Source organism: Dermacentor albipictus, chromosome 1 (assembly GCF_038994185.2).
Source record: "Dermacentor albipictus isolate Rhodes 1998 colony chromosome 1, USDA_Dalb.pri_finalv2, whole genome shotgun sequence".
Classification (NCBI taxonomy): domain Eukaryota; kingdom Metazoa; phylum Arthropoda; class Arachnida; order Ixodida; family Ixodidae; genus Dermacentor; species Dermacentor albipictus.
Genome location: NC_091821.1, coordinates 478533496 through 478559539, shown reverse-complemented (window position 1 = coordinate 478559539; position 26044 = coordinate 478533496). Strand labels below are relative to the sequence as shown.

General features: G+C 43.4%; 2 protein-coding genes across 19 annotated transcripts in view; one reads left to right on the top strand and one right to left on the bottom strand.

The window, feature by feature from the left end:
- The window catches only part of LOC139054862 (uncharacterized), a 156443-nt gene that overhangs the window by 108367 nt on the left and 22032 nt on the right, over positions 1-26044 (bottom strand). The gene's annotated exons all lie outside the window — the stretch shown is intronic.
- LOC139054863 (uncharacterized) overlaps positions 1-26044 on the top strand; it is a 51292-nt gene that overhangs the window by 6116 nt on the left and 19132 nt on the right. For 3 of the 18 annotated variants that reach the window (XM_070532531.1, XM_070532533.1, XM_070532532.1), the window contains exons 2-5: positions 1843-1983; positions 6098-6145; positions 6213-6254; positions 6596-6693. In XM_070532531.1, coding sequence (XP_070388632.1) covers positions 1916-1983; positions 6098-6145; positions 6213-6254; positions 6596-6693 — 256 coding nt within the window. In that variant the 5' untranslated portion in view covers positions 1843-1915. The other 15 variants (XR_011511559.1, XR_011511558.1, XR_011511561.1 and 12 more) reach the window with 14 other exon arrangements.

The window sequence follows — 26044 nt, the reverse complement described above, 5'->3', positions numbered from 1 at the left end:
TTGGAACCAGTTGGATTCCAGTTGAACATTTTTCACCTGGCATGGCAACTGCCGATGTGCGGCTCCAGTTGCTCTATAAGAAGTATCTTCTTAAACAAGGTGCTTCTGCTACAATGTCAACCCCGTGGGTGATGGTTGCAAGTGTGCAGAGTTTGAAATATTTTCTGCACAGATCCTCTTACGTGATGGCCTATGATCCTGAGTTTGTCAGAAAATATTACGGGGTGACATGGGAAAAATTTGCTGCAGACCTTGCATGTCTTGTTGGAGACTGCCACAGCTGCATGCCTTGCTGGAAATGGGGCTTTCAAAACTGGCTTTTCAGGGAGCCCATGCCCTCACGATTCCACTATGCCATCACATTCCATGGTGCATATAGACAGCTACCTAATGCACATTCTTGGTACTGTAGTCCAGACACTACTTGACCAGCAAATCTTGGCTAGATACGATGAACTCTGAATGCCACTGCGATAAAGAACTCCACGAAGCACCGTTACAAACCTTGGACCACTCGATGTTTGTTTGAACAAACCAGTGAAAGATAGAATTCGGGCGCTCTACACCGAAACTTCTCAGTGGCTGCCACGAATTCACGCCCACCAATAAAATGAAGCGTTGCTCGCTGCAGGACTTTGCTAAATGGGTGAAAGATGCATGGCGCACGATCCCGTCTGCCATGGTCAACGAGACCTTTAAAGTGCAGGATTTCGAATGCCATGGATGGCATCGAGGATGAAATGCTTTGGTCTGTTGATAGCGATAAGAGTTGTCTTATAGCAATGAAGAGTGATAGATATTGCCCCACGCGACTCGTACCAGCGCAGTGAAAATCTCGGCGGCAAGGTACGCCGCTCCCATTTGTGTTTTTATTCATTGCAACTTTAGTGTGTTGGAAATAAGCTTTTTCCAAATGAGAGAAAACAGTACTTCTATATGAAATCGCGAGGTGCTCGTTATTGTACTCTTTTCTTTTTTTTTGGTCACGGAAAAAGGGTGCAAGCTACAATCGAGGGCATGTTAGAATCGAGTAAATACGCTACGAGTACAATTTTCTTTAGTGAGTGCAATACAGCTATAGTCGCAAAAGCTGGAGACTGCATTGAAGTGTAGAAACTGCAATGTGGTAACGCAGCAAGAGTGATTAGAGGTTAAGTAACTGCGACTGGAATTACACCAGACGAAACAAATCTTCTTTGTATCGTGCAACAAATTTACTTCAAAGTTTGTAAAGGTACCGAACCACAGAGGCGTACTCAAGAATGGGACGAAGTAATGTGTTATGTAGAACACCTTAGTAATAGTATCACGCGGAGCTTTCGTTCAAAGTCGATGAAGAAATTATTAATGATGACACGGGTGCCCGGGAAGACCATGATTCGGACAAAGAGTCATGCGAGGAGGTGCAGCCACGACCTCATCGCACCTCACGACAAGTCATGGAGGCGCTACTGATATTGGAAGACGTTTGCCTGAGCACTTCTGACAGTTTGCGGGCTGTTGGCCACTAGGAATTTAAGAAAAGTTTTGATGTCAGCCGAAATCTGCATGAAAAATCAGATGACTATTGCAAGATACTTGAGTAAATAAAGTTATGCTTCTCCAACTTGATTTTAATGTTGTTTTTCCTGTTCGTTAATTCGGCATTTGGATAATTCGGACATTTATCCCGGTCCTGTGAGATCTGAATTAACGAGCTTTTACTGTATAAAGCATCTTTTTTTTTAGAAACTTCAAATGTTTTGTCTTTAGTTATTCAGCAAATAAATTTTGAGGTCGCAATGGTGCTCCCAGTTCATCAGTACATCAACAAAGTTTTTTTTTGTGTAACTTGCTATGCAGGCACATACCTGCGTGCAAGGGAGAAGGCGCGTGAGGATGAAGAACGGACCATGTACCCTCTACAGACACAGAAATGGGCAGCAGGGGGAAATGCCGCTGCCCGACTGGCCACCATGAAACTCCTCAACGCCAAAAACCCAGGTAACTGCTATTTTATATGTCATCAGACAAATCTTTTTCAGCGTGTGCACATATAGTAATGAATTTCAATATGTGAAATTAGAGTATTGGATTGTATAGGCATTCTCAAAAATTATTTTTTGCACTGGGTCCGTATAATTTACCGTGTTAATAAGTTATGGCTTTAATACTGTATTTTTTTCATCTAGGCAAGTAACTTCAGCAACAGTGCTTGTTAGAAATCCTGTGCAGCTCCCTGAGCAGTTTCTTGTTTGAGCCGCCCAATGGAAGGTCCCTGACATACTGATTTTTTGCATTTACCTTTTGCAATTTTTTTTGCCTAATAAATGCCGCACATTCACATACTGTAGTGAATCCTTAAAATAGTTTGTAACACGATTGTAGTTGTCTAAACACTGTTCACTTCTACAAGCTTTTAATGCAAGATGATGTAATTACTGTTTCAAGTGATATGAACAGAAATCTACCTGACTGATTATCATATTAAAATTGAATAATGCAGTCAGGTTACGGTGCATTGAGTTGTAATGTGATCCAATTTATGTATTAAAGAAGTCCTGCTTTTGCAGTAGCTAAGTGGCAATTTTTGCACCACTATATGGGCCAATAACTGGAAAATCATCCCGGCTCTTATGGTCCTTCAGAAGGGCCGTACAAGATGCAGGTTAGTTCTCAAAGGAAAAGGGCGCCTCTCTGGCACTCCAAGAGGAGTGCCAGAGAGGCGCCTCATGGTTAGCTGCGCCATACAAAGTCGTCAGAAATGCTTTGAAATATGTTTCAAACTGATCGGGGGAGCACACAGGAAGGGGTGTGAGGAACAGAAAAGGAGGCGTGATCCTTCGTCCCTTATCCGCTGCGCACTGCCATGGGTTGCCAAGGTGACTTGCAGAAGTCATGTTGACTTTCTTGGCCACTGCTGTCACTTGTTTATGGGCCTTTGATGCCAGACGTGGTGCAAGCATGTTTCCAGAATTGGAGCAACGCGCTTCTCGGCCACCAATGGTTTTAATGCAGTGCTTATATTTGTGCACTGTTGGGGAAGGCCTTAGGACAACGTAGAGGTTGCTTATGTTATCTTCCCCCGGCTGCAAATATGTGCTTTCGTGAGCAATTACCACTGGGAAACCATTACTGGATTTGCGGAATCCAAGTAGCCTGGCCCACGGCTGTGTGCCATTTATGAATTTTCTAACTCTTGCGGGTAGCTGTTCATTATAGCCCAAGTAGCTGTGGTTTCTCGGAAAGATTCCTGCAGCTAGCTTGCTGCCTTCATGCTGGAGATGGTCAACTTGCGTGCATGCGAGTGCACAAAAGGGAATGGCAAGAACAATTTATTCCCACCTGCAAGAGCCTGACTTCAAGCCTCCAGTGCGAAAGTGTGTCAAGGCCAAGGTTCGGTGTCAACAGTACAAGGGATTGGAGGTTCAGACTTTGTGCCTTCTCTTAATTAGACAACTGCTTTTCACTCATGCTGCTACCGGTACCCCTCAAGCCAATAAGGAACCTTGAACATTTTCTTTCTTTAAGTGGTGCTGCAGCCAGTTGAGGACAACATAGAAGTTAAGCAATGGGTAGTAGTTATTGAAGTTCAGAATGATCACTGATGCCAAGCACCATGTTTACTTTTATAGACTGCTCGGAAGGTGTGTCCTATGAAAGAGACCACACAGCTGTGCACAAGACATAGGTTATAAATTTAAGTTAAAAACTGTTAATGACAGTTAATGATTTTAAATATGTGCTTAACACAGGCAGAACTGCCTCGGAAAATTCCAATTAGCAGTGGCAAACTATCTATTGTTTATAGAGTTGACACCCAGACCCAGTCTTAGGTTGCACTTAAATAGTATGTTGCCACCTGAGTAGTCGACATTGATTACATTGGACAAACTGTTCTCCACTGCTTAGCATTTATCACAAAAGTCATAAGCAATGTGACAAAAATTATTTTATTGAACATTTGGCAGGTCCCCATCTCCATCAAGTACAGACTCTGAGTCTCACCCTGATAAACGCTCGCTAGGGACACCACCTGCTTTTGACACTGACAGGTTTTAACAATTTTCTACCTCCTTATGCTTTGAAAATAGTTCATACTGCTAATGAATGAGGTCCCCAGAAGAGCTGTGCACAATAAAGGAATGCATGCCATGTTGAATAACAAAGTGTAACCACAAAAATCGGCAACGGTTGCTCACTAATTCATTTATTTTGTTTATGGGAATTGAAAATTCAAGCAATAAGTATGCTTTCTCCGAAAGAAACATTTGTTCAGATTAGTGAAATTTACATGCATGTATGGTTCAATATATGCCGTCATGCGATTGCCCAAAAATTGAATGTGCTTCTCCATAAATAGCAAATGAGAAACTTCTTGAAACCGCTTAAAATCTCTCTTTGTTGATTAAAGATCCGGAAGGATTAGGAATTGTCTGGTTTGTCTCAATGAATTGTTACTATTATCATCAGCCTACATAGCATAAAGACTGCAGGATGAACACCTTTCCCAATGATCTGCAGTACCCCTTTATCTGATGACACTATTTGATGCCTGAAACTTTCTAATCTCATCATGCTGTCCCTGACTGCACTTCCCTTCTCTCGACAATCATTCTGAAACTAGTAGACCACCAGTTATCTATTGCATGCATTACATTGCCCTCCCCCAGCCCCATTTCTTCCTCTTAATCTCAAATAGAATATCTGCTACCCTGTGTGCTCTCCAATCCGTCCCGCTGTCTTTTTGTCTGCTAATGTTACACCTAATATTTTTTTCTCTATTGCTAGTTGCACGGTCCTTAACTTCTCAAGCTTCTTCGGTACGTTTCTGCCTGATATGTTAGTACTGGTAGAGTGCGGTGATTCTACATGCTTCAAATACAACACTACGCTGCCAGTCATAACTTGGTGATGCCTTCCGTAAGCACACTAATATTATTCTGTGTATTTTCTTTTTCATGATCAAGGTCTCTTCACTGGCCTAGATAAATATAGTCTTGCATAGATGCTAGATGCTAACTGCTAATCACGAATTTTCATTCTTGTGGCTCTGTCTTCTGCCTTACTACTCTAACTCCACTTTTGGTCGGCTAAGGTCCTCAGTCATTTCAAGTCACCTACAGCATTGCTGAAAAGGACAATACCATCCGGAAATCACAGGTTGCTGTAATATCGAAGGGCATTCTGCCGAAAGCTTTTCTGGAAGCGTGTCACAACAAATAAATGCAAAAATATTTTTTATTGACAACTTTGAACTGACAAAATTCTTAAAAATGTTTCTTTCAGATTTTCATCGCAGAGCGTATGTTATCGTATATTCTTCGGCCGCTTATGCTGTGGCCACCCTCTAGGCAGTATGACCGGCAGTGGCTTCACCGAGTCCTATGGGCGGCTGCAGGGACTGCCACTCGGGAAGATTCGTATAACCTCCTTGTATCTAGTTTATTGTTAAAACTGGTTTTGTTACAAGTGGGTTTGACTACTGTGCAGATTTATTCATTAACCTGTTTCATGACATGAAGTTGAGCCATTGTTAAATATTGCTTCTGAAATCTGGCCTGCTCTCATTTCATTGAAATGAATCATCACCCTGATGCTATTTAAGGTAACTAGTGATTTTTTTTTTCCAATACTGAAAGCTATACATATTAGTACATGAACTATAAGTACCTCTGATGTTCTTGATTTCGCGGGACTGGGCAGACAGATTCTACACTTCAGCAGTACCAAACAAGCCCCAGATGTAGTGTGCCTAGGTTTGAAAGGTGCACATTTACTTGCTCTTGTTCTACGTGTTATGAGCAATGTACTATTAGATGTTTGCATGTTTAATTTAAAGAGGTCAGCCCTATTTGTATTTTTGAACCTGCATGAATTGTAGGGTAGACATCTTACGCAATTCTTTTAGCTGAAATTTAGGAACAGTTATGGTCGAAAAACATTACCTGCCATGTTTAACTCTTTATTTTCATATTTGCAAAATTTAGAAATTCCCAAACTGGTCATGTCAGCTATGAGCACAGAGAGTACTCTTTGTTCACGTATGTCCCTAAGCTTTTCTGCATTTCCAGCCTCAAGTGTACTGTTTTTATCGTAATTCTATGCTTCTTAACAGCCAAACAACTGGTTATGCACGTCACCTACAAGTAGAAACACCACCAATGTGAGTTACGTACATATGCCTTACCAAGGGTAAGGTTCCTTACAAATGCAATGATGTATTTTTGCAGGCTGACTCATCAAAACACATTGAACCCTCGGGTTCAAACAGAGTAAGTATCATTAGAGCTTGCTCATACACTGTATATTTGCAGCAAAATGATTGTACTCGCAGCTCTGCACAGTACCACAGCCAGAACACACAGCAATTCTTTGGCCTTTCTCAGTAATTGTTTGAGAGCACCAACTCCATCTGCCGCTGGCAGCTTTCATTATTTGTCTTTAGGTTCCCAAATACCCAGAGTCCATGATGTCACACATGTCGCACCCTGATGCCTATAGCTTAAGGCCACTTTTTTACATTAAGCACAGCCTTTCTGTTATGCCTTTGCTGTTGTGTATAATAGGTGTTCACAACCAATTTCATTGTATAAGTGCTTATTTACTTTTACAGTCGAAGCGGCACTTCCATACAATTTGTGCAAGAAAGGTTGGAAGGGCATCCTGCAATGTTTGCTACCATTGAGCCTGTTGACGTGCATGTGGAGCAAAGTAAGGTTACAGCTTTAATTTTCAAAGAGCATAGGCCATTGCACTTGTCCAACTGCATGGTTCTGGCTATTTTGCCTGTCACAGCAAAATAAGATGTTATTTTTAAATATGTTGATCAAGTGCGTGTACGGAATTATGATTTTTTCCATAAATTTTACACATGCAAATATTAAATGGTCAGCTCACTCTCAGATCTAGTAGAACAGCGTCTGCCGCACGTGTGCTGGCACTCATTACGTATTAGTTCAAAAACCTGACACGGAACAATACTTTCTAGGGCTGACGTACATTTGGCAGGTGTTGAAGTTGTCAACTAGATCATAATTTCTTCATTCTTAGATCAAGGAAGAGTTCTGAAGGAGCTGGCACATATCCGCCAACAAAATGAACAAATCATCGAAATGCTGAATGCCATGGTGCCACGAATGCCATGCTGAATGCCACGAACTACTATCTAACCTCAACCACCTTGTTTTCATACTAAGCATCCAAGAACATGACTCGGAAGGTTCCTTCGATTTGTCTACACTGGCTGAACTAGTTTAGGCTGTGCAGCAAATGTTAGTGCTGAGATAATAACGGGCAGCCGAAATTTTTAGGAATGGTACGAAGAATGTGGCTGCCAGCTTCTTAAAGGGAAGCTGAAGAGTCTGTCGAATTCAATAAGACGCTCATATACGGATGCGGGAACCTTATAAACCATGTAGGTCAAATTTGGGTTTTTTTTTTTCAAATAGGAGCGACGTAATCGTCGGTTGAAATTGCGCTGTAGCTCCGCCCCCCGTCGAATGCCGCGCGCTGCTGCTGACGCTGACGATGCGAGCGGAGACCGGAAACCGCGGTGTTGTGACGTCAACTTTAGTGTTTTGCTCCTTCGCAGCCTGCGCGACCGTGCCTGACCGTGCTTGTTTCTGCGTGCGGGGCGCCGTAATATGCTTCGATCGACCCTGCATTTCTTTGTTGGTGCGTCTGTGTGTATGTAGAGTGGTGGTCAACGTGCGCAGCATCAACTGATGTGGTGGGCCGATCATGCCGTCTTTCTGTGCAGCCTACGGTTGCACGAACACCAGCGGCCGCGACGATGTTGTCTTCCATTGCTTCCCACAAGACAAGAAGCTTTTAAGGAAGTGGGAGGCTGCTGTAAAGCGAAAGAATTTCAAGCCCTCAAGAACAACACTGCTGTGCTCCAACAACTTCCGTGACGACGATTATCACCAGAATTTCCACTAGCAGGCTTTCTAAACGCAGCGCGAAAAGATCGGAGCAACGAAAACAAAGACGGCACGAGTGCGGACTGACTGATGATAACTGGTGTTGGAAGGCCTTATGAATACACGAATTCGCCCAAACCTGGATTTTGATTTACTGCGAGCTCCTTCATGTTAGCACGCTGAACGGAAGGTGCATGTTTATTTCCCGCCCTCGACGCAGGTTTCGTCGCAAAGCGCCGCGAATTTTCTATTCGCACGTGTGTTGTAAAACAGCCTGCACGCAGCTACCATAACACAGTGCAAATGTAGAGTTTGCATGTGCTGGAAAGCCGGCGCACGCCAAGACGCTACGCTCCCCCCGTCTCTCGCGCACAGCGAGAAACCGACCGTCTCGCGTAGCCGACGGAATTCGCCGCCTTTACGACTTCGGTTACGAGTAGTGTGCGGATGGCGCACAGATGAAGGTCACTACACGTACTGCATGAACCGGGAAGCTTTTCACGCGTTTGAACCGTCTTTGTAGGTTCCCGACAGCTTTGGACAGCGCACAAATGCCGACGATCGCATCCCCGCTTACGTTCCACGAGGAGGCATGCAGGAACACAACACTACAGTTGTTTGACCGGAAACGAGCTCACTAAATCGGCGAAAGATCGGCGAGATCACTAGATCGTTTTGCAAAAAACATACTCATCAAAGAGCATTTCCAACACGAGGAGATCCCAAGACTTCGCTTTCGTTCTCGTCGAAAGCACTGCTCGCACCAGCATCGTTTGCTTCTTCGAGAGGCCGGCTCTTTGCAATCGGCTCGTACATGTAGGGAGCAACGCCGAACTCTTCAGAAAAACGCAGTCTCTCTAAATTTTCTATTACCTCTTAATTTTCCATTACGGAACCAAACTACCTGGCACCGCGCTTCATGTGGAGCGGCAGCGGTCGGTCGCTAAAGTTGACGTCACTGGTCGCCTGACCAATCACAGGCGGAAACGAGACGCGCGAGCTGGGCGTGTCCGCTGCTGCACTTTTCGTCGAAACAAAATATATTTGCGCTTTCTTTCGCTCAACTTCGATACGATATTCGAATTCAGAGGGTTGAAAACCATTATGTACACATGTTCACTTATTTTTTCTGGAAAACCTTTCAGCTTCCCTTTAATTGATGAACATGTATACTTTTATTTCTTCCATTTTTAGGCCCTGTGTACATAGATACACTATGTGACGAATTATTTCAGTTGTGTCTGCAAGTTCCCAACTTCATTTAACTGTTTACTGCAACTGTGTAGTTTCGTTATTCCTGCCTCCCGGCTATCATATGCCACGTACCCAGGGGCTCTAGACCTAGTCAAGCCACTTACTGCAGCTTATTTGGCGTCCCACCTAAATTATGCGAGAACAGTCTCATTCTGATGCAATAAAGCAGTGTATTTTGCACAGTTACTGTAATAATATATGGTACGTAGGAGTGAAAAAAAGAGCCCAATACGAATGATGACACTTCACCTTGCAGTGGCAAAGAGGAAACCAATTTTTGAGTGGCGGCATTGGTGCCTCAGGAAGCCAGGCTCAAGAGAGCATGGTCATGGCATGTGCAGTGCGCGAGATTCGGCGTTCGAAGGCAGAGCTTCCTCACTGAGCGTCCTGCCCATAGGAGCAATTGCTGCCCACGTCGCTACACCTGCACCTGAACTGATACCCCCACCAGCTGACAGAGTACCTAGGCCAGTTCTCCCTCTCGACAAATGGCCCAGGAGGACTGGCATTCCTGAGCCTTGTCACATGAGCATTCGGGAGAGCAGAACTAGGCCAGCCTCGCTGGCTGTGGATGTGACATGGTGGGTTTCTGCTGAGTTCTCCCAAGCACAACCCCGCCATCGGAAAAAGCGGGCACATAGAGGCTCCCATTTGTCGACTGTGGCGCAACGCCACCTATGCTCTACGCAGCCAGAGGACAACGCCTGCCGTATGACCCTATGTCCGTCACAATTTCTGCGATGTCTCCAACACAGTGACACCTGCTTCTACTTGAAGTGTAGGCTGCATGCTTACCTTTGACTAATTCACATATATCCGTGCGTCCTCTGGAATGTACATTAGGAACTGTTGCGTGTGTCCCGTATCTATGTGTTAAGTCTGCCTAATACAAGTCTGACGTGTGTTTATACTTCTGCGTACTTCCTCTATCTCTTTCTGGAGTGATCCTGAAATCAATACCATCACACTTGTGCCCAGAATGCCACTCTCTGCTGATCTCCCTTGCGTTCAACATGGACAGGAGCAGTTCTATGCTTGGCAATGACCATGCTCACAAGGCACTCAGAGCAGCAGAATATGCCCTAAAAATACTATAAGAATTTGAGGCTGTGCTTCAACTTTGTCTGCCATTCACTTAGAGCAGTTTCCATGCTTTAGAGTAGTTGTTGCTTGAACTCAAGGCTTCACAGGGCACTTAACACTACCCAAAGATGGATGAGTTGTTTCTTGCTGCACTGCTCTTTCAGCGTGCATAACTGCTTACCATTTTCAGATTATTCGTAGTGACTGACAACACACCAACTCTGGTTATCTCATGCACGGGCCTTTGCTGTGAATCTGCACATGACATCTGCCATAGGCGCATCGCACAACAAGGGTAATACTTGTCCATTACATTCACAAGCAGAGGTCATGGTTGTGCATGTGCTCAGTGAGTTAACTTGCATGGACTAACTATGGCAACATGGTGCGTCTTTAAGAAGGCCTCCGTATACACTAAGCAAATGTTGCACTTGCACACCCGGCCGTTTTACAGATAGACAGCTGAAGAGCCACAGGCCACAAAATTCACCTGAGCTAGTACTGTGGGAGGCAAGAGGCTGTGACTAAGAGAAGCTGGACAATTTTGATCTTGAAATGCAGAACAGTAATGTGCAAGGAATTTTCAATCAGGCAGTCATTAAGCTTAAAGCACGCTTTAACGAAAGGCCTGCCTGGCATCTCTAGAGCAAGTTTGTGCACCGCAGAAGCTTGGCTTCAAGTTCAAGAAACGATTGCGGAAATGTACAGCAGCAACACCCATATTTCACACTGGTGCACTGTTGGAAAATGCTGGTCGTGTGACATTCAAAGTATGAATTAACATATCCATTGTAAGTGCATGCAAACTAAATGTTCTAGCCTTTGAATGGGGCTTTGACTTTTTCCCTACCGTGAGGAAAATAGTTTTTTTTCAGTAGGTTACACTATATTTTTTTTTTCTGGAAGTACTGCACTCAATAGTTTGTCTTTTATCATCAAAGTTTAAACAAAAATGCCTGCGTCCAGCAGCAGCATGCGCACTCCATAACATCACAGGTCTTGCAATTACGCTGCATCTGCGGTTGATTTTATCCATGGCTGGAATGCGTGCACTGACAATCTCCCAGATTTTTCTCCTGTTGGGTTCACTGTCGGCAATCACAAGTGAACTGCACCAATCTGAACTGTGAGTTAGACTACTTACAGCTCTTTTTCACAGATGAACTGTTTGAAAAAATTGTGTGCCAAAGAAACTGCATTGCACATAAGAAAATGTCTAACCCAGGCATCTCTCTCAAGCACTCCATATGGAAGAACTGGCAAGATGCAACTCCAGATAAATTCAAAGCTTTTCTTGGGAGTTCTGCTGAACATGGAACTCAATCCCAAATTAGAAATCAAGAATTCAGCTAAGATCTGCTAAAGAAGATGCCGTTCTTCTTACAAGCATGCATGAAAGTGAGATTTTCCAAAATATTCTGTATGCTACACATTGCTCCATCCAAAGACACCTTTTCAGCCTTGGCAACCCGGGGCAGCAAGACAAGGGATAGTGCTCGGCAAATTGATGCTAAGTGCCTTGAGCATTACAAAGTGGGGCAATAAATTTGTGATGAGAGCACCGACAGCTTGAAAGGAAGAGTCTCCTTCCAGTGCTATAGCCCACAAGAGCTGAATAAATTGGGCCTCCACATTTTTGATCTTGCAGTTCGTATCACCAGGAAGTGGTTATACAGTGAAAGCTCGTTAATTCGAACTTCAATAATTCTAATTTATGGATCATTCGAACTGTACGATTTGGTCCGGCCAAGCTCCACAGAAGTCTATGTATAAAAAAGTCCGTTAATTCGAACGCGAGAAGGTTCCCTCACGGATAATTCGAACTACGCTCGCCTGGCACACGGCCAGAGAAACGCGCCTACTGCCTACACACAAGGCTGTATTGCCTCCAAAACGGAGAGAACGGCGAGAGAAGGCAGCGGCGGCTGCTGCCTCTCCGTTCTACGTAACCTCCGAGACTTCTTGCCCGTTGCGAATCTCAAGAGGCTTTACAAATCTTGTACAGCTGCTAATGTTGTGCGGAGATGGCACGGCAAGCTCCAAAACACAGCGAATCAAGTACGTCGCAGCTGCGCTTGCAATCAAGAACCAACGAATCAGGGCCTTTGCCACCTTCACATGTTCAGCGTCTTTGTCTTGGCAGTCTTCATCGGTTGTGTACCTCTGTTTCCAGCTTAGGAGGTACCGGCCATCGCGATTCATTGTGATGGTGTTAAGCCTCAGCTAACGTTCGTTTCGGTGGACATCGGTGGTGTGGCACAGTCGGAGCCAGAGCTTCCACTTGAAGATGGCGTGTGCCCGCGGCACACGCCATCACTTTCTGACATGCCAAATTTCTGACATGCCCTACTGCTTCCAAATCGCAGTGTACTGTTGCCCTCCTTCACTTTCGTCAGTTCGAACTTTCGTTAATTCGAACTGAAGCGGCTTCTCCTTGCGGTTCGAATTAACGAGCTTTTACTGTAATTCGCGTACGGACAGATTCTACACATCCCCACTGCTTATCAGGGGTGGGACTGCCCAAAGTCATTTTGGAGCAATTTTCGGAGCGAGTAAAGTTTCCTTTTTTTAACAGTTTGGAGCAGACAAAATAGCATTTTGGTGGAAATCTGAACATATCGGTCGTATGAGCCTAGGGCCAGTAAGCCATTGTTGCCATTTTCGCCTGGTCATTTTTTAAGCCCGTAAAGAGGGGTATTGCGAAGCTAACTCTAACAAACACTCTTCGCCACTCTTGTGTTCATAAGTGTCAAAGCAGTTTTCTGGCCCAAACAGAACGCCTGAAAAATGCTGGGTACCCACAGTCTGTGATCACTTCAGCAGTCAAAGGTTTACTTGAAGCTTTCAAACATGACTGCCTGAATGCACAGACTTCTTTGCCTCAATCTTAGAATGCCATCTGAACCTCCACTACAGAAACTGCAGGTGCAAGCCCAAGTACTCGGAAGTGCTATGTAGTACCAAGGAGTGCCACAAAATTGACATGCGAGATAATAGAAGCAGTGAACATCGCTACATTGGGTGACACGTGTGTGAGTGCACGATCAGTTGATCTAACAAAGAAAAAAAAGTTATCTTAACCTCAAGCCGTGAACGATGTGGCAAAAGGGCAACCCAACCATCCAAAGACGCTCTAGGTCACTCATCTTCTAGGTTTAACTTTCTTTTTTTTCAGTGATCATCATTGTGAGGTCAATATCTTACAAATGCGGTTGCACAGGCTGTTACTAAAACCCCATATATATGACCATGACGCATCTGAAAATAAATTGTTGGAAGTTGGTGCCTGCCTTTGTTGGTTTTCACTCTGTCCTTGTCTTGTGTTGTGCGCTACATGCGACCCTAACATGCCCAAGCTTACATTTCAACTTATCCTGTAGCATCATAAATTTCCGTTTCTTGGCTGGAGGCGGCATCTTAACAGGCTGGTAAAGCAGACAGTCGAATTGTCACACACAGTTGATGCACCTTAGCACCAACCCCACAACATAGCGACCACACTACACACACACACACACACACGACCATGTGCGGCGGTACACAAAGCATAAAGCGTCATCGGGGTTATCAGAGCCTTCATGTGTTTATGATTATGATTATCAGTGATTATGAGTCAGCATGCTATGCAGACATTCCACTCCACATTAGCACGTTATGATGGCACACAAGATTATAAAAAATTTGCCTACTGTGATATTACCTGTTTCTTGTCTTGTTTTTTCATTTTTGTAATTTATACACTTATACAGAACTTTTGGTAAGGGCCCTGCACTGTCACCTGTTGCAATGGTCAAACCACCACCATCACCATCATTGCTGTTGCCTGTTGCAAGGTGCAACTGCTCCACTAATAGCTACATTATAGTTTTTTTTCTTTTTCTTCTAGAACGATAATGGCAGCAACCACGCAAGTGCGCTGTGGCGGCAGTTTACGCAATTTAAGGGCACAGCGAATGTATTTGAGCAGTATTTGGATAGTGTTACTTGAGTACATTATTTGCAAACTGTCCTTCAAAAAATTTCGTTTTAATGAGGAATTGCTGTAAAGAAAGTTTTGTTGTCATGAGATATGCAATGCATTGACTCCTATGGGCGTTTGTTGGTGATCCGAAAATGTTTTATTGCCCCGAGAGTTTGTTATTGCGGGTTTCAACTGCAATGACATGGATACAATGCAGCAATAAACCCTCTATATGCCAGCTTGATGTGCTATCCAGTTTCAGCGGATAAAGGTTGCTGTGCAAGTCAGCAGCTACAGCGATATCTCGTTACCACAAACTTCATATTGAGGATTCCTTCAGAATAAAGAAAACTTCAAAAACCTACAGCCAGAACCATATTGTTTTATGTAGAAATGTTTAATCCAAGTGCCGCTGAAAATAATCCAGGTGCCAGTCAATTTAATTTGAGCGCCAGCATTTTTAATCCTTGTGCCAATTTAATCCAGGCACCACCACATTCAATCCCAATGCCACTACATTTAATCCCAGTGCCATCCGAATTAAACCGCCTGCCAACTGATTTAATTCTTGTGCCAACTATTTTATTCCCAGTGCCAGTGAATGTAATCCTGTTGAAAATTGATTGAGGAACAAATCATTCTTACGAAAGAGGCTGTAAGAGGCATCAAGTATGCCATATATTTATTCCTGTCATCACTGTATTGGTGTCAGCACTATAGGAGCACAGTTTCCATGCTGCCAGTGTAGTTATAGCTGGTTCAGAAACATTTTCATGTGGTATATCGTTCATTTCCTCCTCTTCGAGTCACCTTTCCGAGTGACTCACATGAGTGAGTCACAATCGTGATGCACATTACGCAACTTGGGTTGCGATCGTGACATGCCATTTCCTTCCCTATCGTTATACAGATAGATCAAAATGGTTTGCAAGAGTAAAAATTTGCTCACCATTACTTATGCACTTGATATAATTACTAAGCGACTCATTATGGCTCATTAAGCTTGTACCTCGCATGCACTCCTATGCTACCGAAGTGCATAAGAAATGAAATGGTTCTGACAGTGTAACGGCTTATTCTTGAGTCACATGATTAGGTCACTAGAGGCTGACTCGACGTCACCACCGTCGCACCTCATAGATTGCCGACTAGCATATAAACTTGACGTCACCTCCATCACACCTCTCCTATATTGCTGACTAGCACATCAAACGAAATACCTTTCAAAGGGTAACAATCTTCTCAATATCACTCAGCCAAGTTACAAGATCACTAGTGACTCGCATCACGGCACCACAGTTCTCACCCATGCATGCACTCTCCTAACCTGCTGAAATGCATATCAAACAAAATGGTTTTCGAAAAGTAAGAAACTGCTCACTATCACTGTCAGATTATGTGATCACTAGTGACTCATGTGACTTCAGAGTTATCCCTCACGCATGTACTGTCTTGACCTGCCGAAATGCATATTAACCGGAATAGCTTTAAATAGGTAACAACATTGGCTCACCATCACTCATTTCCATGATGCGATTACTAGTGACTCACGTGACGTGGCCACTGTTCTCATCCACGCATGCACTGTCCTGACCTGTCAACATGTGTATCAAACAAAATGGCTTTCAAAGGTAAACAACAGGCTCACTATCACTGAGTCCCATGATGTGGTCACTAGCGACCGTCGTGAGGTCACCACACTTTTTACCCAACCATGCACTCTACCTACCTGCTGACATGCATATCAAACGCAATGGCTTTGAAAGAGTAACTACCTGGTCACTATCACTCTGCTCAAATGAGGTGATCACTACTGACTCACGTGACGTTGCCACGCTTTCTACCCAACCATGCACTCTACTAACGTGCCAACATGTATTTTAAACCAAATGGTTTTCAAAGGGTAACAGTCGGCTCTCTATCACTCAGTTCCATGATGTGATCACTAGTGGCTCATGTGATGTCACCATGCTTTTTACCCGACCATGCACTCTCCTAACCTGCCGACATGCATATCAAATGAAATAGCTTTCGAAGGATTACAACCTGCTGTCATTCAGTGAAATGAAGTGATCACTAGTGACATCACCACAGTTGCACACGAGCATCAAGTCCGCTTACCTGCCGACATGTATATCAAAAGAAATAGTTTTGAAAGGGCAGGTAGCTGCCCCCCATCGCTCATTCACATGATGTGATCGCTAGTGACTCATGCTGCGCTGCTTCGAGGCACTCGTACTAGGGACCAGGCTAGAGGAGAGGCGAATTGACAGGCGCAATCTGTATTACCATGGCGACTCAGATGATGTCCCCTTGAAGAATACTTAGCACGAACTCTCCCAAAGGGCGGCATTAATATAAAAATAAATTATTTTTAAAGGGCAACATAGGCACATTTAGTCATGTTTTTCTTACAAATGAATCGAACTGGTCATAGCAGAACCACTGTTCTAATATGACCAGCAACATATTTATGCAACTTACCTGCTATCAAAATATAAGTCTATGCAATATTCTGTCGATTGCCATGCTTTAGTCAAATATGAATCTTGGATGTGTGGTTGAGTGCGCATTCTTTTCTTACAAAGCTCAAGGAAGAACTGCAAGGTCAACCTGCAAAATAGCATCGTGATGTGTTTAATGAGACATCTCCCTCGACATCAGATGTACAAAAGATATGGTGAAATCACCTGAACGAATACATGTAATTTATTCAATGCAGTGTTTGATTGCACAAGAGACCAGGGCACTTCCTGAATGGGTTTATACAAACAAAGCGAGAACTACATGTTCTCCTCTTTGAGTGCAGCCTCAACAAAAGTTGCGCCTATTGAATGCCGCGCAATACACACATTAAACAAGTGGCATTGCATGTTGTGCAACATTCACAAGCAACGAGCGCCTGTGCTCCTTTTGTGTGGTAACTCCTTGTGGAGTCACCAGCACTGTGTCGCCCCACTCACTGAGGTACTCTCTAACTTCACATTTGAACTTGGAGAAAACTTCCTCAATTGAATTAAAGAAAGGACTGTATGGCAGCAGGCGCTTGATGATGGTTGATAAAATGGTTCGAGCTGACCAGATTTGCCTATTCTGCATGTTTGTGAGCGGGAGTGCTGTCGAAAATGAAGACAGCCTCTGTGTCCGGCTCCTCAGGAACCTGAACAGACATGTCGTCGAGAATGTCATTGAACACGATCCGATGGACCTTTTCAACAATTCACAAGTGCAGCACACCGTTAGCCCACAGGCACGCGATGATGTTAATGTTCGGCCTTTTGTATGGAGCGCCGCTGTGCCCTTTTTTGTGCAGCCGAATTTTCATGAGCACCATATATTGCAATTTGTTTTGTTGACGTAAAAGCGGCAAACCCAAGACCCATTGGTCTGTAACCATTGCGCATACTCTTTTCGCTTCTTCACGTCGGAGAGGTTACGGTCCACTGGCCTCTGGGTCGCTAATTTTATGGTGTAGGTGTGTGCGTCGAGGAGGTGGTAGACCGAAGTGGTGCTGATTGCGAGGCTAGGTACTTCTTTTCAACAGTTCGCTTTATCTGTTTCAGCGTGAACATTGGGTTTTCGTCGACAGTTCTTGTTACGTTGGCGCCAAACTTTCTGACGGAGCTCGCCATATTCAGAGACACTTGATGGTCTGTTGCTGCAATTGACCTAGCAGTTTTGGCGTTTATGCCCAGTGTCTTAGCGACTTGTTTCAAATCTCCGCTGTGCCTAGAGGCATCGATGATTCTTGCTCGGTCAATATCAGACACCCTGTTGTTTTCCTTTCGTGGCTCATTTCGATGCTTGAATGCAGGGCCCTACTTTCACATGGCACTCGCCTGTTTGTCTGCAGATGTCCCATCTTCCATCATGGTCAGCTCAGGTAAAGATCAAGCACAGCAGTAGCACCGGGAGCACAAAGCAAAACATCAGACAGCCAGACCACCACTATTACAGAGGCGCTGTGAACGCAATCGGTTAAGTCTGCTAGATTACGAAAGGGAATCATCTGCTTTTCAAGCGGAAGGTTGAATGCACTTGCAGACAGAGAAATCGTGGAAGTACTAAGAGTTTGTGCTCTTTACAATAACATTACACAAGGTCATTCTGAATCACATATAGCAGCACAACAAAAAGAAAAGCTAAAGCAGACAACAACTTACTGTCTGCACCACTGCAGACGAAACTGCATACTCTATTCTCCCGAGATGGTAGTCAAACAAAAACGAGGAAGTCAGTAGACAGGTTCACGGTGCCTCTGTATTAGTGGGGGTCTCGCCTTTTCTTTTGTGCCCCCAATGCTACTGCTGTGCTTTATCTTTAGTTGACCTGACCACCGTGGTAGATGGGACTCCAGCAGACAAACAGGCAAGCTTCGCACGAAAGCAGGGTCCTCCGTTCAAGGATCCAAATGAGCTGTGAAAGAAAAACAGTGTCTGAGGCCAGCGCAGCGTGAGTCATTAGTGATCACGTGATGTTAATGAGCAATAGTCAGTCAGTCAGTGTTTTATTTTCACCAAAGAAAAACATTTGTGAAAAAGGCAAAAACATTTGTGAGACGGCAAAAAAGCTGCGGATACTGCAGCTTGACTAAGCACTGTCCACCCTGTAGGAGCAATGACAGGGTAAATATACAAGCAAAAAGTGAATAATTAAAGTGACAGGGTAAACACAAGCGAAAGCAAATAATTATTATACAACAGTACAAAAAATAATAGTACATATAGGATCATTTTTGCTCATAATAGAGCAAGAGAAGACAAATTGGCACTGTAGTTCTATGCTAAGTGAAAACTTAATGATATAAAGCAATACATTTTAAGGAATGTGCAGTTACAAAAATAAGCTAACTACATTGGTGGGGTTTAGTGTTTTGAGTTCAATGTCTTGCTGCTCATATGCGTTAAGAGTGCTTGGTAATGTATGGCTAAGCCGTTGCGTTCCGTAAATAGTGCGTGAGAATGGAGTTTTCCAGGGGCGTTTATACCGATGGAAGTAAATACTTTGAGTAGGTTCAAGATTTGCAGAAGTGAGAAGTGTGTCGAGCTTCCCGCGATTTGCACTAATGTAGGATTGTAGTAGCCTGCATTTGTATATATTGTTGGCCGTAACAATTTTATGCTTCACAAAAAGATGGCTGGTGTGTTCAAGGTATGGTATGTTCTCTATTGCCCTAATAGCTATTTTCTGAAGTATGTTTAGCTTATTCAAATTGGTTAATGTAGTGTTTCTCCATATTAAAGCACAGTAGTTCAAGTGAGCATGGAAGAGAGCTTGATAAATAAGACGCTTTATGGTAAGAGGCAAAAGGTGTAGACAACAATATAAAGAACAAACCACGCGTCTCAGCTTTAAGCTAATCTGATCTATTTGCTCATTCCAGGATACATGTTCATTAAAAATTACTTCAAGTGTCTTAATTGATTTGGTTACTGAAATTTTGTATGGACCTAGGGTAATATGGTGAGGTAACTGTAGAGATGTGCCAAGGGCTCGAAAAATGGCATTTTGTTTTTGTCTCATTTAGTGTTAAATTGTGTTTAGTACACCAATCGCGAAGCTTATAACAGGTGTTTGCTGCTAGTGCCTCGAGAGTACCTAACTAATAGTATGCAATCAAATAGTATGCAATCATCAGCATAAATTATAAATTTCCAATCTCCGTCGATGTTGATTATGTAATTGATGTAATATAAAAATAATACAGGCCCTAGAATGCTGCCTTGTGGCACCCCTGTTTTAATTGGTTGTGTGCGTGATTTAAAACCATTTATTTCAACGTACTGAGACTGTGCACTCAAATACGACTGAATAAGTTTGAGTGAGATTCCTCTAAATCCATAGCATTTTAATTCATTTAATAACAATTAATGACTTACGCCATCAAATGCCTTGCTGAAGTCCAAATATAATGCAAGTGTCAAAAGCCTGTTTTCGATATTGCATAATATGATTTCTTTTTGTGCTAATAGAGCGCTCTCAGTTGAACATTTCTTTCTGAAACCATATTGACATTCGGTAATAAGATTCTACTTTCTCGAGAAGATATCAATTCTATCGTTTATTATTTTTTCAAGGCATTTCAAGAAAATGGGGAGTATAGATATTGGGCGATAATTGCTTAAATTGTTTTTAACTCCTGTTTTGTATATTGCGGTAACATTTTATAGTTGCATGAGCGTTGGAAAAATACCTGTCGAAAACACCAAGTTGTAGATATGTATTAGTACTTCCACTATGATAATACATACTTTATTGGTCGCATTTCTATGCCATCAGGATTACAGCTGCGACTATTTCTTATTCTACTGAATAGTGTAATTACTTCAGAACTGCAAGTTGGTTTAAGGAAAAGTGTGTTTGGTATTGGATTTATGCCAGTTGTTTGTGCGCTGTGGCTGGCATTTCCGATTTTCACGAAAAAAATCATTGAATTGTTCTGCAAGCTCAGTTCCGTTTAACGGTTTTCCGTCTATTTCCAGATTATTAATTTTAGTGGGGGTGGCTCCTTTATTCAGTACTTCATTTAGTTAGTTCCACATGGTATTACCTACTGCTCTGGACGTTGTGGCTCGAATATGTGGTAGTAGTAGTCCATTTTCACCCTTTCCTTTTCGTTATTCAGCTTATTCCTAACAGTCTTGTATTCAGCCCATAAGTCCGCATTACGTGTTTTAACGAACTGCTGGTAAAGTTTATTGTTATAGTTTATCTGTCGCTTTAGATAGTTTGTTATCCATGGTTTCCGCAATTTGTTTGGTCTGTGATATGTCTTGAGAGGAAACGATTCAGTTCTTTAAATGTTGTTATAAAGTTATTATACGAGTTGTTTGCATCTCCATCGGCCAAAATATCATTCCAATGCAATTGCTAGATACGGGGCCCAAAGTGCTTCAATGTTGCAGGTGTCACTGAGCAGTACATGAATTTTTCTGGTTTCACGTACGCCAGGTTTGTGTGCATTTTCAGGAAAATAAATGTAGGCAAGTGATCGCTTATTTCGCAACTTAGTACCCCTGAAATTCTTTCTTCTGTTATAGAATTGGTAACAAACATGTCCAGCAATGACATTATTGATTCAGTAACTCGTGTTGACGTAGTAATGACATTTTCAAAAGGGTTGCACTCAAGCACTGATAAAAATTCATTACTTGTGACTGAGTTCTTCAAGACATCTATATTAAAGTCCCCACCGACAGTAGGCATATAATTCATAGTATTTGCATGTGAAAAAGGCAATCGGTAAATGTTAGGAAATCAGCCATAGGACCGCTAGGAGGGCAATACAGAACAGCGAACACATTGGTACCCTTCTTCATACATAAGGCTTCGTAATTTTTTGTGATGAGGCTGTATTCTTCAATTCACAAAACTCAAGATTTGTTAGAATGGCAATGCCACCCCCCCCCTACTTTCCATGCGGTTTAAAAAGAAATGGTTGAACCCCGGCAGCATGAAATGTTCTGACTCACTAGTATACTACGTTTCTGTGAACATTAAAAGGTCAAAGTTTATGCCACATGATTCTAACAGCCAAGTTATATCATATTATTTTGTTGTTGTTGAAGTGACCGTGCATTTAAATGCATCACTTTGAACAACTTAATACTGTTTTTCCTCGATTTCACGATGTGCTGAATGTCCTCAGGGGCGATATAACTAGCCGACACAACATTGCGAATGGGCACCATCGAATGATTGTAACACTACAATTGTAAGGTGCTGTTAATCTTTTCCACATCACTTTCGCGACGATAGCAATGATAGGTGACGTCTCCGTACGACAAGCAAAGATGTTCCCATTCCTTGTCTAAACGAACTTCCATCCATTCTTGCGTTTTCAGGAAATTGCCATCCCCAGGATTCTTTTCACTGCCGGGCACAAGTGTTCATTTATATGGATTGGAGTGTCGTTTTGCAATCCCATGGCAGCGTTCATTATCTTCTTTTTTCGAGCGACGTTGAGAACCCTGCCACGTTTTTCCCGGCGTTGAAACTGGACAATTATGTTCGGTTTATCTTTATCTTTAGTATGCACCCTGTGGCACATATCAATGTCATAGGCTGATATGGGTTCTCCGATAGCTTCACCAACTTTCGTCAGGAACTGTGCAAGGTTCTCATCATCTGCTTTTCCTACTCCCTTGATTTCAATATTTCGATTTTGCGAGTATTGCTCCAATTTTAGCGTGTTTATTTGACAGTCAGCAACATCTTTTTCGAGAGCATGGATCCTGAGTTTGAGAGCCTCATTTTCCTTCTTAATACCTTTGTTCTCGTTGAGAACAAAGTCAAGTCGACGGCTCGCATCATCGAGACTTGAGCTAACATAATTCAAGCTACATTTTAGTTCTCCAAATCTCACACGCATTTTTCGCTCGTCTGTGCACATGCTTCGTTTGACAGCATCCTTTGTGCTTTTCTTTTTTAAAATCTCGCAACAGCTTTGCAAACTCTTTTGACATGATAGGTACAACAAACATACACAGGAAAGAAGGGGACACAGGGCAGCAGCGACAGTGGCTAAGTGTTATACTAGCTATGTCAGATCAATGCAAAAAACATGTGCACCAACCTGGAAAATGCAATGGATGCTTGTAAAGACGTGTGCACACTGCTGTCACTGCTGCCAAAGTGCCGATCCGTGGGGCGGGGCAAAATATATAAGGACCAGTTGCCGTGACCAATTGAGGCCTCGTCCGCCAGTCGTCACTTGCAGTCAGTCGTAGTGTTCTTTCGCATGCGCCGATAAGATAGTGGTTTCCGCAGCTGTTCAGCAGTGCTTGACAGTTCTCGATATCCCTCGGTGCTATGCACTGGAAAATGCAATGGATGCTTGTAAAAACGTGCGTACACCACTGTCACTGCTGCCAAAGTGCCGATCCGTGGGGCGGTGCCAAATATGAGGACCAGACGCCGTGACCAGTTGAGGCTTCGTCCGCCAGTCGTCGCTTGCGGTCAGTTGTCGTGTTCTTTCGCATGCGTCGATAAGATAACGTTTTCTGCAGCCGTTCAGCAGTGTGCTTGACAGTTCCCGATATCCCTCGGTGCTACGCTCTGGAAAATGCAATGGATGCCTGTAAAAACATGCGTACACGGCTGTCACTGCTGCCAAAGTCCAAAGTACCAAAGTACCAAAGATAGCAGCTACCGCGCCCTTTCAAAACCATTTCTTTTGATATACATCTCGGCAGGTAAGGGGAGTTGATGCTAGCGTGCGACTGTGGTGACATTCCTAGCGATTACCTCATTTCACTGATAGTGAGCAGGTTGTAACGCTTTGAAAGCCATTTCATTTTATATGCATGTCGGCAGGCTAGGAGAGTGTTGGGTAAAAATCGTGGTGACGTCACGTCAGTAACTAGTGATCACATCATGGGACTGAGTGATAGTGAGCCTGTTGTAACCCTTTGAAAGCCATTTTGTTTGATATGCATGTTGGCAGGTCAGGCCAGCGCATGTGTGGGAAAGAATCATGGTGACGTCACGTGAGTCACTAGTGATCACATCATGGAACTGAGTGATAGTGAGTTTGTGTTACTATTTGAAAGCCACTTTGTTTGATATGCATTGCTGTGGGTCAGGTCGGTACATGCATGGGTGAGAACCGTAATGATGCCACGTAAATCACTAGTGATCACACCATGGAACTGAGTAATAGCAAGCCGGTGTTGTTACCCACTGAAAGCCATTTCGCTTGATATGCATGTCGTCAGGTCAGCAGAATATACGCGTGTGTTGGAACCGTGGTGACATGACTTAAGTCGCTAGCGATCATCTCATTTGACTGAGTGATAGTGAGCAGGTTACTTCTTGTAAGCCATTTCGTTTGATATGCATGTCGGCAGGTTAGGAGAGCGCATGCGAGAACCATGGTGACGTCGCAAGAGTCACTAATGGTCGCGTCATTTGACTAAGTGATAGTGAACAGGTTAAGCTTTGAAAGTAATTTCATTTGATATGTTAGTTGGCAGGTCAGGAAAGTTGCGACGGCAGTGACGTCGAGTGAGTTGCTAGTGACCTAATCATGCGACTCAAGAATAAGCCGTTACACTCTCAGAATCGTTTCGTTTGATATGCATGTCGGTAGCATAAGAGTGCATGCAAAGTACAAGCTTAGTGAGTATAATGAGTGGCTTAGTGAATATGCCAAGTGCCTGAGTAATGGTGAGCAAGTTTTTACACTTGTGAATCATTTCGATCGATATCCATGACAATAGGAAAGGAAATCGCATCTCATAATCGCAACCCAAGTCCATAATGTGTGTCACGGTTGTGACTCGCTTATGCAAGCTATTCTTGTAACTCGGAACAAGACTCAAAAAGTAAGAAATAAGCAATATACTACTCGGAAGTGCTTCTGAAGCAGCCATGACGACACTGGTAGCATGGAAACTGTGCTCCTATAATGCTGATACCAATAGAGTGATGTCATGTGTTCACAACGGCTGTTACCTGTATTGCAAGAATTATTCATTCCTCAATCAATTTCCAACAGGATTAAATTGACCGGCATTGGGATTAAAATGAGTGGCACTTGGATTAAAATTGACTGCGCAAAGATTAAACCAATTGGCACATAGATTAGGATGGTGCTGTGATTAAGTGTGGCGGCCCCTGGATTAAATTATTGGCACTTCGATGAAAAATGTTGGTGCACAGATTAAATTGACTGGCACATGGATCTTTGTCAATGGCACTTTGATTAAATTCACCAGAAAAACCTGTAGTGCACTGATGAGTAGTGACCTCTACATCTCCCTTCCCCCCCCCCCTTACTTAGAAGTAAAGTTAAACATAAAATCTGCAGTCCATTTACTTAACAGGAGAATTTACCTCGACAGAAACCATACTGACAAACTGCACAACCGCAGCTTGCAAAAATATAGGGAAATACAGCGAACTTTTACAGCATGAGCTGTTATGAGCTCATTCCAATAGCCGTTTTTGTTGGCGATGTCCGGCGCTCCTGCCGGTGTCCATTGCAGCTATCGCCAGAAATAAGGAAAAAAAAATACCCAGTTCTTGCTGGGATCGAACTCTGGCCCGCTGTGCGCTCAGCTACTCTACCACCGAGCCACACCACGAGATATGCGATGCATAGTGCCTATAGTGTGCCCTTTGCACCCTTGCGTATTGTTAAACCAGATGGCATGCCATGTAGCAGTTGCACAGGTCTGTACAATGTAATGAACGTATAATGTACATAGAGAAGTCTAGAAGAAGAAAAAGAAGATTATGGAGCTGTACAGAAATTGCTGCAATAAAAAACATGTATAGTATAACTGATTAAACTAGGCAGGCTAGGTAATATTAACCGTCCCGTGTCAAAGGGAATGCCAATAGATCATCATAATCTCATGCCATTTGTCATGTGATCTGATATGCACGCCACGTAGCATCGATACATGAAAACTTTGCACTGCAGTTACATTGAACTCTACCAGGTGTCCCGACATGTAGCCGTTGCATGTAGGTGATCCTAGTTAACTCAAGCCGGCTAGGTTACCATTTGTCATTATGCCGTTTCAAAGGGGATGCAAATAAATCATCATCATCATCAACAGCACCGTATCTGGTCCCGAGTCAAGGGATGGGACATGTGCACTGCGTCATCTGGACACCTGTGTTTACGCTTCAGTACACATTATGGCTCCTCCTCACAAAGTACGGACTGCTGCCAAAGAAGTGAATCATAGGGCTACACGTGCAGCTGCAACTAGGAAACGTCAAGCTCAGCAGACTGCTGTGCAGAGAGCAGCACAAGCCACAGCTCACCGTCGACAGTGGGCGAACAGTTCATATCGTTCGCAAAAAAACAACGCCAAGAGACTTTGCCGCA